At 42.7% G+C, this 12,899-nt stretch overlaps 1 protein-coding gene across 2 annotated transcripts; it reads right to left on the bottom strand.

The window, feature by feature from the left end:
- Window positions 1-5,361: 5,361 nt before the first annotated feature.
- ZBTB6 (zinc finger and BTB domain containing 6) lies at window positions 5,362-9,566 on the bottom strand. 2 transcript variants are annotated; one of them, XM_072123569.1, is made up of 2 exons: window positions 9,479-9,566; window positions 5,362-7,593 (listed from the first exon to the last, which is right to left on the bottom strand). In XM_072123569.1, exon 2 carries the CDS (start codon window positions 7,581-7,583, stop codon window positions 6,330-6,332), a length of 1,254 nt encoding a protein of 417 aa, XP_071979670.1. In that variant the 5' UTR covers window positions 7,584-7,593; window positions 9,479-9,566; the 3' UTR covers window positions 5,362-6,329. The 2 variants fall into 2 exon arrangements, with proteins under 2 accessions (XP_071979670.1, XP_071979669.1); XM_072123568.1 differs by lacking the exon at window positions 9,479-9,566 and adding an exon at window positions 8,535-9,032.
- Between the last annotated feature and the right edge of the window lie 3,333 nt (window positions 9,567-12,899).

Genomic DNA, 12,899 nt, shown 5'->3' with positions numbered 1-12,899 from the left:
CTCAGTTCACTGGTGTGTGAGAAGTATTGACCCCAGCACATGCAAGGTACATTTGCAATCTAGAGTCCTTTCATCTTAAAGCCCTTAATACTCCTTTCACAGAAATGGGAACTCAATGAGCCATTGTTTCACTACCCTCTGAGAAATCTCTAGGCCCAGACTGACTAAGCACATACTACAGTGGTGGCCAAAAGTATTGGCACCCCTGCAATTCTGTTAGATAATACTTAGTTTTTTCCGAAAAAATGATTGCAACCAGAAATTTTTTTGGCATTATTATCTTCGTTTAATTTGTCTTCAATAGAAAAACCACAAAAAGAATTGTCAAAAAGCCAAATTGGATATAATTACACACCAAACATTAAAAGGGGGTGGACAAAGGTATTGGCACAGTTTGAAAAATCATGTGACGCTTCTCTAATTTGTGTAATTAACAGCATTTGGAACTTACCTGTGGCACCTAGCAGATGGTGGCAATACGTTGAAATGCATTAAAGTTAACTCAACCTCTGTCCTGTGTCCTTGTGTGTCCCACATTGAGCATGGAGAAAAGAAAGAAGACCAAAGAACTGTCTGAGGACTTGAGAATCTACATTTTGAGGAAGCATGAGCAATCTCAAGGCTACAAGTCCATCTCCAAAGACCTGAATGTTCCTGTGTCTACCATGTGCAGTGTCATCAAGAAGTGTAAAACGCCTGGCAATGTGGCACCTCCCTAGATGTGGACGGAAAAGAAAAATTACCGAGAGATTTCAATGCAAGATTGTGTGGATGGTGGATAAAGAACCTTGACTAACATCCAAACAGGTTCAAGCTGCCCTGCAGTCCGAGGGTACAGCAGTGTCAACCCGTACTATCGGCCAGCTTCTGAATGAAAAGTGACTGTATGGTGGGATACCCAGGAAGACCCCACTTCTTACACAGAAACATAAAAAAGCCGGGCTAGAATTTGCCAAAACTTACCTGAGAAAGCCTAAAATGTTTTGGGAGAATGTTCTCTGGTCAGATGAGACAAAAGTAGAGATTTTTAGGAACAGGCATCAACATAGAGTTTACAGGAAAAAAGAAGAGGCCTTCAAAGAAAAGAACACAGTCCCTACACTAAAACATGGCAGGGATTCCCTGATGCTTTTGGGTTGTTTTGCTGCCTCTGGCACTGGACTGTGCATGGCATTATGAAGTATGAAGACTACAAACAAATTTTGCAACACAATGTAGGGCCCTGTTTGAGAAAGCTGGGTCTCCCTCAGAGGCCAGGGGTCTTCCAGCAGGACAATGACCCAAAACACACTTCAAAATGCACTAGAAAATGGTTTGAGAGAAAGCACTGGAGACTTGTGAAGTGGCAGCAATGAGTCCACAACTGAATCCCATAGAACAGCTGTGGACAGATCTCATAATGTCAGTTTGGAGAAGGCGCCTTCACATCTCAGGGACCTGGAGCAGTTTGCCAAAGAAGAATGGTCCAAAATTCCAGCAGAGCATTGTAAGAAACTCATTGATGGTTACCAGAAGCGGTTGTTTGCAGTTATTTTGTCTAAAGGTTGTGCTACCAGGTATTAGGCTGAGGGTGCCAATACTTTTGTCCGGCCAATTTTTGGGGTTTTGTGTAAAAATATCAATGATTTGACTTTTATTTTTCATTCTCTGTTGTGTTTTTTCGTTGAAAGCAAAATAAATGAAGATATTAATACCAAAGAATTTGTGATTGCAATCATTTTCTGGAAGAAAACGATTATTATCTGACAGAGTTGCAGGGATGCCAATACTTTTGGCCACCACTGTACTTAAAGTAAATCTACCACCAGGATGAAGGATTGTAAACAAAGTACACTGACATACGGGTGTGTGCCCCCTCTGGTAGGAACTTTTCTTCTTTTAGCTTCTTAGGTCCTTGTTTTTACAGAAAAAGTATTCACAATTATGCAAATGAGCCCAAGGAGCCTTTTTTTTGGTAAATAAAACAGCGGAAGAAGCTAAGAGTAGAGTAGATCCTGCCAGAGGAGACACACACCAGTATGTCAGTGTGTTTGGTTTACAATCCTTCATCCTGGCAGTAGATGTCTTTTAGGGACACTCAACCCCTAGTTACAGACGAACTGCCCCCTGTGACCTCTGGTGAGGTGTCTTATGAAGCCTTTTTGATAATCCTTGTTCCCATGACAGCACAAAATTTTGAAAATCCAATGGTCACAGGGGCAAAATCAATTTTGTCTGTAGTTACAATTATAAAATTATACCAGTTCCAACTTACATACATATTCAACTAAGGTTCTTTAGATTTGTAATGATCTTGTAACCCTGGGACTGCATGTAAATTACAATGTTCTAAATTAAATGTGTTGATTCACAAAACCCCAATTACTGTCAGATTTCTTGTTACATGCACCTACAAGACACAACGACACAAAGATCTAGAATAAATGACAAAATTATTATTATGCTTAGAACAGAATACAGAATTACAAACAGAATTTACAATATCCCATAAAGAGCAGCGCATAAATATTTATCATTTACAGACAATTACACAATATTTTCTAAATTTATTCATTCAAAACGTGCAGAAAATAAAAACCCAAAACACATAGGACACACATACAATTAGCCCTGGAGAGAAATGCAATCACTATGCATCAATGTGAGATTTATCTCATTAAAAGGGAGTTAAATGCCATAACAAAAAAAAAAAATTTCAACATTTCCCAGAAATTTGTTATTTTAAAGAAAATGAGATTTCTCATGGCTGTGTCCACTGGTGCACCCGTTTTCTTTTTTTTGTACACCCTCCAGTGTGCGCCACCACTGCCCTCTTACATCATGACCAAGACCCTTCACTTTACTGTATTTCTTTATTGTAGATCTCTAAGCAACAATGTCATAGGTAAGCTATTTGAAATACAGAAAAGTCTGAGGCTGCGTTCACACGTTGCACTCAAATGTTACAGTTTGGGGCTTGGCCAGAACACATATGCGTTTCGGAATAAACACTAGGGGTTTAACATTTTTTACATCTAAAACAGATGTGGGGAGATTTATCACAAGTGTCTGAGAGCAGAACAACCAATCAGAGCTCAGATTTCATTTTCCCACAGCTGTGTATAAAAAGAAAGCTGAGCTGTGATTGGTTTCCATTGGCAACTAGAATAGTTTTACCTCAGAAACTTCTGATAAATCTCCCCCATGGTTTTCATTCCACAACGTATATATATATATGCGTTTGAGTGCATTTAAAATTGCAACTGAAACACAACATGTGAACAGGGCCTGAAAAACAGTTACAGTTGACCAACTCTGTAGGGAAGAAACGAGTCAGCAAGGAGTGCTCAGATATTTTTAAAGGGATTGGCCACTTCACCTCATGTCTTTTGTAATGTGTGTGTAAGTGTGTGGGGGGCAGGATATTAGGTAATTTACCAATATACATCTATTAATAATCCTGCTCCACTTTCTTGATGTGTAAAGTGAAGCCTCCTGTCCTTTACCTCATCATCCAGAGATTCCTGTCCATAAAATGGCTGCAGATTGATTTTTAATGGACAACTAGAGATCAATCACACTGTCCGGACCTTATGATAGTATTCATGAATATAAGATCAAGGTCCTGGCAGGGCAATTGCTCATGGACAGATAAAGATCACATGGCCCTCCATCTGCAGCCATGTTATGGACAGGAATCTCTGGCTGATGAGGTAAATGACAGAAGGCTTCACTTTACACGTAAATAAAGCAGAGCAGGACTATTAATAGGTGTATATTGGTAAATTACCTCATATCCTACCCCCCCCCCCCCCACACACACACTACAAAAAAAACAGCCAAAGTAGCACTGCCTTCTGTCATGACTTTTAGTAGAGATTTCACTGCAGATTCTAAAACTGAAAGAGTCCATTGGACCAAATGGCTGTGGTAGTTCCCCCTCTAAAACAGAATCTTGGAGGTGGGGGGAATATAGTTCTTATAACATTTTTCGGAAACATTCTTCAAGACTACTTAACAATCCAGTGGGATATAAAACAGCAGCAAAATTCAGTCAAAACAAAGTGATAATAAAAATATTAAGTTATGTAAGTGGGCAACATATGCTTTCCATTGTTCCATGGCTTATGGTAAATGGATGTTTAATAATTATACATACAAAATTTTACCAGAGAGTTTGTACAGTGTTAGGCCAGTTACACACGATCCCGGGACTGTGTGCAGCCCATGGGATCAGGCCATCATATGGCTCATATACTGGGGCTGCACACGTGTGTAACAGGCCTTAGTCAGCGGGTGAAAACAGAGATTCCTAAAAACTGAGAATAACTTTTAATAACTTAACCAAAAAAAAGGAAGAAGGTTGATGCTTAACTCTTCCATCAAATTCTAGGATTTTGTAAATTCTTGAATCCTACTAAAAACACAAATAAGATATGTAGGCTCCATACAAGACACTTATCTGTACATATGCACAAGCTGACAATACCATAAAAAGAAAGAAAATTATGCTAATGAGGCCAATAAACATGGCGTCCAGGTGAGGAGATGTGCTTAATATTCCACATTTGTGAAATCAAACAGCATGTACCTTATGTATAAAGATAAGTTTATCGATTCGGTCTCACACCTTCACCGACTTTTACCGCTATCACACAAAACCTTATTACGGCAGGTTCACTCAGTATTTTAGCATTAGTGTTTGTAAATCAAAACTAGTAGTGTGACATAAGTGATTGGACATGAAAATACAGAAATTTTGTGTATATTGCTGTATGAACATAACCTTCATGAAAATCTGCATCAAAAAAGTGTGGTTTTTATGTGTATTTTCATGCGGTTTAGTGTTGCATTTTTTTGTGCTGTTTTTCAGCACGTTTGTTTCCCCATCCCTTTAGGCTGAGAGAATTCAGCATGAAAAACAAACACTTTAATGCAGATTTTCACACTCCCATAGACTTCAATGTATTAAAAAAAAAAAAAAAAAAAAAAAAAAAAGAGAAGGATATCTGCACAAGGTCAGGATTTATCAGTATTTGTAAGCCACAACTAGGAATGGTCCGAAATTTAACTAACGTAAGTAGTGGTGTATAAATCGAGGCACCCAATTTTATAAAAAAAAAAAACGGTGTATAAAACTAGGGTGGCAAATGAAGCCGCTACATTTTAATCAAATTTCTAGCATCAGCAACCCCCCCCCCCACCCCATCATTGAAATGTCCAGCAGCAGTCCAATTAATAAAATTTCTAGCTGCAGCGCCCCCATTAATGAAGTGTCCAGAAGCCACCCCTATTATTCAAATATCCTGCAGCAGCAGACCCCAATTAATAAAATATTTAGCAGAAGCACCCCCCCATTATTGAAATATGAAGTAGAAGCCCCCCACCCCACCTCTTCCCATTAATGAAATATCCAGAAGCATCCGGACAAGCCCAAAAAATAATCTCACCCTCTGGCGCTCACTGACGGCATCCTCTTCTCCCTACACCTCTCTTCTTCTGATCTTCGGGTTCCTGGCAGCCAGGGCAGATGCACGTCTATGGGCTCTGCCTGCGCACACAGTATGACGTCACCAGCCCACTCTGCTGGGAGAAGCAGCAAGGAGAAGAAGAGGGTGCGAGAGAGGTGCGAGGAGGACACTGGAGTTGAGCACCAGAAGGCGAGTACTTAGTTTATTGTCTTTATATACTCCTTTAGAAGCTGAAAAACTTGGATTATACCTGAGTATATACAGTAATCATTCAATTGTACCTTTTCTATGGGTAGGTTCCACTTCTGGTTACGGCTGACAAACACTGATCGGGTATCTGCGCACGATCAGGATCTTTCATTAGTATTTTTAAGCCAAAAAAGTGGAAAATCCACAGAGAATTGATCTAATGGAAAGATCTGCATCTATTACATGTGAACCATTCCTGGTTTTGGTTTTCAATTACTGTATATACTCGAGTATAAGCCCACCCAAGTATAAGCCGAGGCCCCTAATTTTACCACAAAAACCTGGTAAAACCTATATTTTTTTTACTCGAGTATAAGCCGAGTTTGGGTTTTCAGCACATTTTTTGTGCTGAAAAACTAGGCTTATACTCAAGCATATATGGTACTTATGTGAAATCCTGACCATGTGCAAATATCCTTAAAAAAATAAAATCATACTAAAAGCAAAGTTTTAGCACCTTCAATATATCTGCATTAAGCAATTAATTTGAGGAATTATTATTGATAGCCTATACCCCCAACAGGCCATCAATAGCTGATTGGTTGGGGGTCTCCTAGATATCCTGTAATCCCCAACAGTGAATAAGAGATGATATTTATAAAACCCCTTTTATACAATCCACATTGGAGGTCAATCATAATCTATAGTGATCTTAGTGATAGCGTCCAGGCCCGGCTTATCTCCAGTTTTAGCATGAACTGAGCTGAGGTGTTTTTTTAGGGCCGACTTGTGCTTGAAATCCATGTCACAACAATGACACTTGTAGGGGCGGTCCCCGCTGTGGATATTAAGATGGTCCTGCAGGGTCGTCTTAGCAGTAAACGTTTTCAGACACACAGAGCATTGAAAGGGCCTAATCCCCATGTGTCCACGGATGTGCCTGTTCAGGTTCTTCTTCTGGGTGAACGTCTTTCCACACTGCAAGCACAAGAAGAGTTTGTGCATCTTTAAGTGCCGGAGATAATTCTCCAGATGTAAAAAGCCACGTGGGCATTTTGGGCACTGATGCCTCCAAGAACAGACTCCGTCCACAGGACTCTGAAGACTATGGATGATACCAGAAGATGGATTTCCTCCTTCATGATAGTCCTGGAAGTGACTGGGGGGTACGTCACTCATACGGTTCTCCACGGTGGAGTTGATCATGGAGTGCTGAGTGTCTGAGAAGTACATATTGGATTTAGAAGATGTGCAGGGTTGAGAGAACTGCTCGTTGTCCACATTGTTCTCATTATCCGACATGGAGCCCATCCTGAAGACACATATGTCATTGTCTTTGTAGTCCATTTCCACAGAGGACAGATCATTCTTTTCTGGTTCTAAGCTGGGCAGCTCTGCCGGGTTATGTCCTTCCTTCTTGACCTGATAGTCCAGGTTTAGCTGGCTGTCTTCTGACAGTTCAATGATCTCGCAATCCTTATCCTGACCCCTTCCAATGTCTATTTCTGTAGGGCACGGAGGAGCTTTGCCTGGCTGCAACGCGTCATTGTCACAGGTCTCGCTCTGTAGGTAACGTGACAGGGCCTCCGTGCACCTCTCCACAATGTGAACCATCTGCAGGTAACTCGCAGCTGTGAGATACTTTAGAAGCTCCTTTTTTCTTACCTCCAAGACACCGGTGTAACAGGAAAGGAGCAATTTTTGTCCCACTTCTGCGTTCTGCAATATGGTGATCCGCACCTGCCTGGAGTGGTTCAGCAGAAACTGATCCCTCATAAACGTGGAGCAAGCGGCAAACACAACCTTGTGCCCGTGGAACTCGGCATCGTTGATGTATATGGACACATCACAAAACAGGTTCTGTTCTCTGAGAATATTCATCTTCTGTAAGACCACATCTGCTTGCTGCTCAAACCGGAAGTGGAGGACATCAGAGTCAGGCATGGTGGCAGATCTGAAAGACACAATATATATGTGATTACAAAACATCTATTGGATCATTAATGGATCAAAAACATGGATCTGTCACTTCCAGAACCATCTGTAACATGGACTCTATGGATACATCAAGTGGAGGCTCTACAGCTACTTCAGGTGATATTCTCTTACATTAGCCCCAGGATATTTTACCTTCCACTGGGTCAATGTTCATTCTGTGCCATTTGTACCATGTCAGTCATGTGACTCCTATACCATTCTATTTTTTCCTGGAGTTCTTGTATTTTTTATATCTGCCACTTGGCATTCCCATTTATTAGCTGTTTAACCCCTTTGTGACTGAATGTCCAGATCAGTTTTTGTAGTTCTGTTTTGCTGTTCCTTAAATGACGATGCTCTAGGAACTACTTTATATATCATAACAATTTTTTTTTTTTTTTTTTTATGGCATTTGAGGTTTTCACTCGAGGAAATGATTGAATCAATAACATTACCTATAGAATTAGCAAACAAAGAATTAAAACCATGAAAACATATGCTTTTTTCTGTATTTTTTTCCCCCACCATTAAAACCTTTAACAAAATATATTAAAGGGGTTGTCCGAGAGTAATGAAAAAGAAAAAAACTAAAGGTGGCCGGAGAGGGCTGCTTTAAAAAAAAAAAGATCTACTTACCTTCCGCTGCCCTCTGATGCGCAGGACTCAGATTCTGGCCGGCAGCTGAGTCCTGCGCTACTCCGGCGGCCATGTTTGTTTACATGGCGCCCGGACCGGAGCAACAGCAGTGCGGGACACCGGAGGGCAACGGAAGGTGAGCAGATCTTTATTTTTTTTTAAGCAGCCCCCTCCGACCACCTTTAGTTTTTTTTTCATTAATCTCGGACAACCCCTTTAATATGAACAGTATTAATCCATCACTATTTTCCCAGATTTAGAGAGGGTGGAGGGTGCAAGTACCTTTGCAAAGTCTCTTCTGCAGCTCCTTCTCCATCAGGGTACATTCACACATTCAGTATTTGAAGCCAAAAGCAGGAGTGGATCAGAATGGGTGAGGACTTATCATTGAGAGAACTCCTCCTCTGTTTTTTTCACTTAACTCCTGGTTTGGACATCAAAAACTGCATCTGAAACACTAAACTTGTGAACGCACCCTTAGCTGACAGGCTGGAGGGGGCCGCACTTTAAACATCTCCTGAACCGTGGCACCTAGAAACACAATTCTGATGTCTCACCCCTTTAATGTCATCAGGAATGCACATCTAGGTGAAACAGAACCGGAGATATAACCAGTTCTGTTTCACCTACAAACCCAATCATTTTATTTTAAAGGAAATTTAATCTTTAATACAACACCAGAATTGTGTTTCAAGGTGCCACAACTCAAGAGATATAACCCTTTAAAATGCTATGCGCATGTGGCATATGGAAATAAGGAAAAGTATAGCTGTATGGCAGATGTAAAGAGGATAACCTGGCTAGATCTGTAATTATTTGGACAAATACCCAAAAACTCTACAGAATGTGGTTTTGGACAACTTTACTGAAAACCACTACAGCTCATCCTACAAAGACCAAGCCCTCGCATTGCTCTGCCGACACATTATTTTATAAGGGCTGAATATTACATAAATAGTAAATAAATAGGGCGTCACAGGGACAAGATTAGGGGCCCCGTCCTACATGCCCCATAGAGATGAATGGGGCAGCAGTCAGCAGGGGGCAATGAGCCCATGTTCTTGTGATTGAGGAAGACTGCGGCCATGTATGGGGGACAGATCTGCTCTCTCCATCAGAGCTTCTTTCCCCAGGAACTACAGGCGGCCATTGTCCTCTGCTCACATCGTATACATGCCCCAGGCAAGCAGCACCCCCAGCCATATGTACACCGCGACAACCCTCACCTGGACCTTCCCGGCTCCCATACACTCAGATCGCTCTCCACTAGACGTTATCGCGAAGGGCTCAAGGACCTTAATGATGTCACTATCACGTGATCAGTCATGTGCAGTGGGAGGAGTCAGACACAGTTAGAAAAGGGGAGTGTTTGTGACACGACATGTAGCGGTGCTGTGTGTGTACTGTGATTACACAGGGGATGTGTGCACAGCTGTAAGGTGTGTGTCATGTGTATGTAGCAGTGCTGTGTGTGTACTGTGATTACAGAGGAGATGTGTGCACAGCTGAGAGGTGTGTGTCATGTGTATGTAGCAGTACTGTGTGTGTACTGTGATTACAGAGGGGATGTGTACACAGCTGAGAGGTGTATGTCATGTGTATGTAGCAGTGCTGTGTGTGTACTGTGATTACAGAGGAGATGTGTACACAGCTGAGAGGTGTATGTCATGTGTATGTAGCAGTGCTGTGTGTGTACTGTGATTACAGATGAGATGTGTACACAGCTGAGAGGTGTGTGTCATGTGCATGTAGTAGTGCTGTGTGTGTACTGTGATTACAGAGGAGATGTGTACACAGCTGAGAGGTGTGTGTCATGTGCATGTAGTAGTGCTGTGTGTGTACTGTGATTAAACAGGGGATGTGTGCACAGCTGTAAGGTGTGTGTCATGTGCATGTAGCAGTGCTGTGTGTGTACTGTGATTACACAGGGGATGTGTGCACAGCTGTAAGGTGTGTGTCATGTGCATGTAGCAGTGCTGTGTGTGTACTGTGATTACACAGGGGATGTGTACACAGCTGGGAGGTGTATGTCATGTGTATGTAGCAGTGCTGTGTGTACTGTGATTACAGAGGGGATGTGTACACAGCTGAGAGGTGTGTGTCATGTGTATGTAGCAGTGCTGTGTGTGTACTGTGATTACAGAGGGGATGTGTACACAGCTGAGAGGTGTGTGTCATGTGCATGTAGCAGTGCTGTGTGTGTACTGTGATTACAGAGGAGATGTGTACACAGCTGAGAGGTGTGTGTCATGTGCATGTAGCAGTGCTGTGTGTGTACTGTGATTACAGAGGAGATGTGTACACAGCTGAGAGGTGTGTGTCATGTGTATGTAGCAGTGCTGTGTGTGTACTGTGATTACAGAGGGGATGTGTACACAGCTGAGAGGTGTGTGTCATGTGCATGTAGCAGTGCTGTGTGTGTACTGTGATTACAGAGGAGATGTGTACACAGCTGAGAGGTGTGTGTCATGTGCATGTAGCAGTGCTGTGTGTGTACTGTGATTACAGAGGAGATGTGTACACAGCTGAGAGGTGTGTGTCATGTGCATGTAGCAGTGCTGTGTGTGTACTGTGATTACAGAGGAGATGTGTACACAGCTGAGAGGTGTGTGTCATGTGTATGTAGCAGTGCTGTGTGTGTACTGTGATTACAGAGGGGATGTGTACACAGCTGAGAGGTGTGTGTCATGTGCATGTAGCAGTGCTGTGTGTGTACTGTGATTACAGAGGAGATGTGTACACAGCTGAGAGGTGTGTGTCATGTGCATGTAGCAGTGCTGTGTGTGTACTGTGATTACAGAGGAGATGTGTACACAGCTGAGAGGTGTGTGTCATGTGCATGTAGCAGTGCTGTGTGTGTACTGTGTTTACAGAGGAGATGTGTACACAGCTGAGAGGTGTGTGTCATGTGTATGTAGCAGTGCTGTGTGTACTGTGATTACAGAGGGGATGTGTACACAGCTGAGAGGTGTGTGTCATGTGTATGTAGCAGTGCTGTGTGTACTGTGATTACAGAGGGGAGGTGTACACAGCTGAGAGTTGTGTGTCATGTGTATGTAGCAGTGCTGTGTGTACTGTGATTACAGAGGGGAGGTGTACACAGCTGAGAGTTGTGTGTCATGTGTATGTAGCAGTACTGTGTGTGTACTGTGATTACAGAGGAGATGTGTACACAGCTGAGAGGTGTGTGTCATGTGTATGTAGCAGTGCTGTGTGTGTACTGTGATTACAGAGGGGAGGTGTACACAGCTGAGAGTTGTGTGTCATGTGTATGTAGCAGTGCTGTGTGTACTGTGATTACAGAGGGGAGGTGTACACAGCTGAGAGTTGTGTGTCATGTGTATGTAGCAGTACTGTGTGTGTACTGTGATTACAGAGGAGATGTGTACACAGCTGAGAGGTGTGTGTCATGTGTATGTAGCAGTGCTGTGTGTGTACTGTGATTACAGAGGAGATGTATACACAGCTGAGAGGTGTGTGTCATGTGTATGTAGCAGTGCTGTGTGTGTACTGTGATTACAGAGGGGATGTGTAAACAGCTGTGAGGTGTGTGTCATGTGTATGTAGCAGTGCTGTGTGTGTACTGTGATTACAGAGGAGATGTGTACACAGCTAAAAGGTATGTGTCATGTGTATGTAGCAGTGCTGTGTGTACTGTGATTACAGAGGGGATGTGTGCACAGCTGAGAGGTATGTGTCATGTGTATGTAGCAGTGCTGTGTGTACTGTGATTACATAGGGGATGTGTGCACAGCTGAGAGGTGTATGTCATGTGTATGTTACAGTGCTGTGTGCGTACTGTGATTACAGAGGGGATGTGTACACAGCTGAGAGGTGTGTGTCATGTGTATGCTCAGCTGTGTACACATCCCCTCTGTAATCACAGTACACACACAGCACTGCTACATACACATGACACACACCTCTCAGCTGTGTACACATCCCCTCTGTAATCACAGTACACACACAGCACTGCTACATACACATGACACACACCTCTCAGCTGTGTACACATCCCCTCTGTAATCACAGTACACACACAGCACTGCTACATACACATGACACATACCTCTTAGCTGTGTACACATCCCCTCTGTAATCACAGTACACACACAGCACTGCTACATACACATGACACACACCTCCCCTCTGTAATCACAGTACACACACAGCACTGCTACATGCACATGACACACACCTCTCAGCTGTGTACACATCCCCTCTGTAATCACAGTACACACGGCACTTCTACATACACATGACACACACCTCTCAGCTCTGTACACATCCCTTCTGTAATCACAGTACACACACAGCACTGCTACATGCACATGACACACACCTCTCAGCTGTGTACACATCCCCTCTGTAATCACAGTACACACACAGCACTGCTACATACACATGACACACACCTCTCAGCTGTGTACACATCCCCTCTGTAATCACAGTACACACACAGCACTGCTACATACACATGACACACACCTCTCAGCTGTGTACACATCCCCTCTGTAATCACAGTACACACACAGCACTGCTACATACACATGACACACACCTCCCCTCTGTAATCACAGTACACACACAGCACTGCTACATACACATGACACATACCTCTTAGCTGTGTACACCTCCGCTCTGTAA

The sequence above is a fragment of the Engystomops pustulosus genome, chromosome 9 (genome assembly GCF_040894005.1).
Source record: "Engystomops pustulosus chromosome 9, aEngPut4.maternal, whole genome shotgun sequence".
NCBI classification, from domain to species: Eukaryota; Metazoa; Chordata; class Amphibia; order Anura; family Leptodactylidae; genus Engystomops; species Engystomops pustulosus.
The sequence above is the reverse complement of the archived record's forward strand: the minus strand, read 5'-3'. Positions and strand labels throughout refer to the sequence as shown.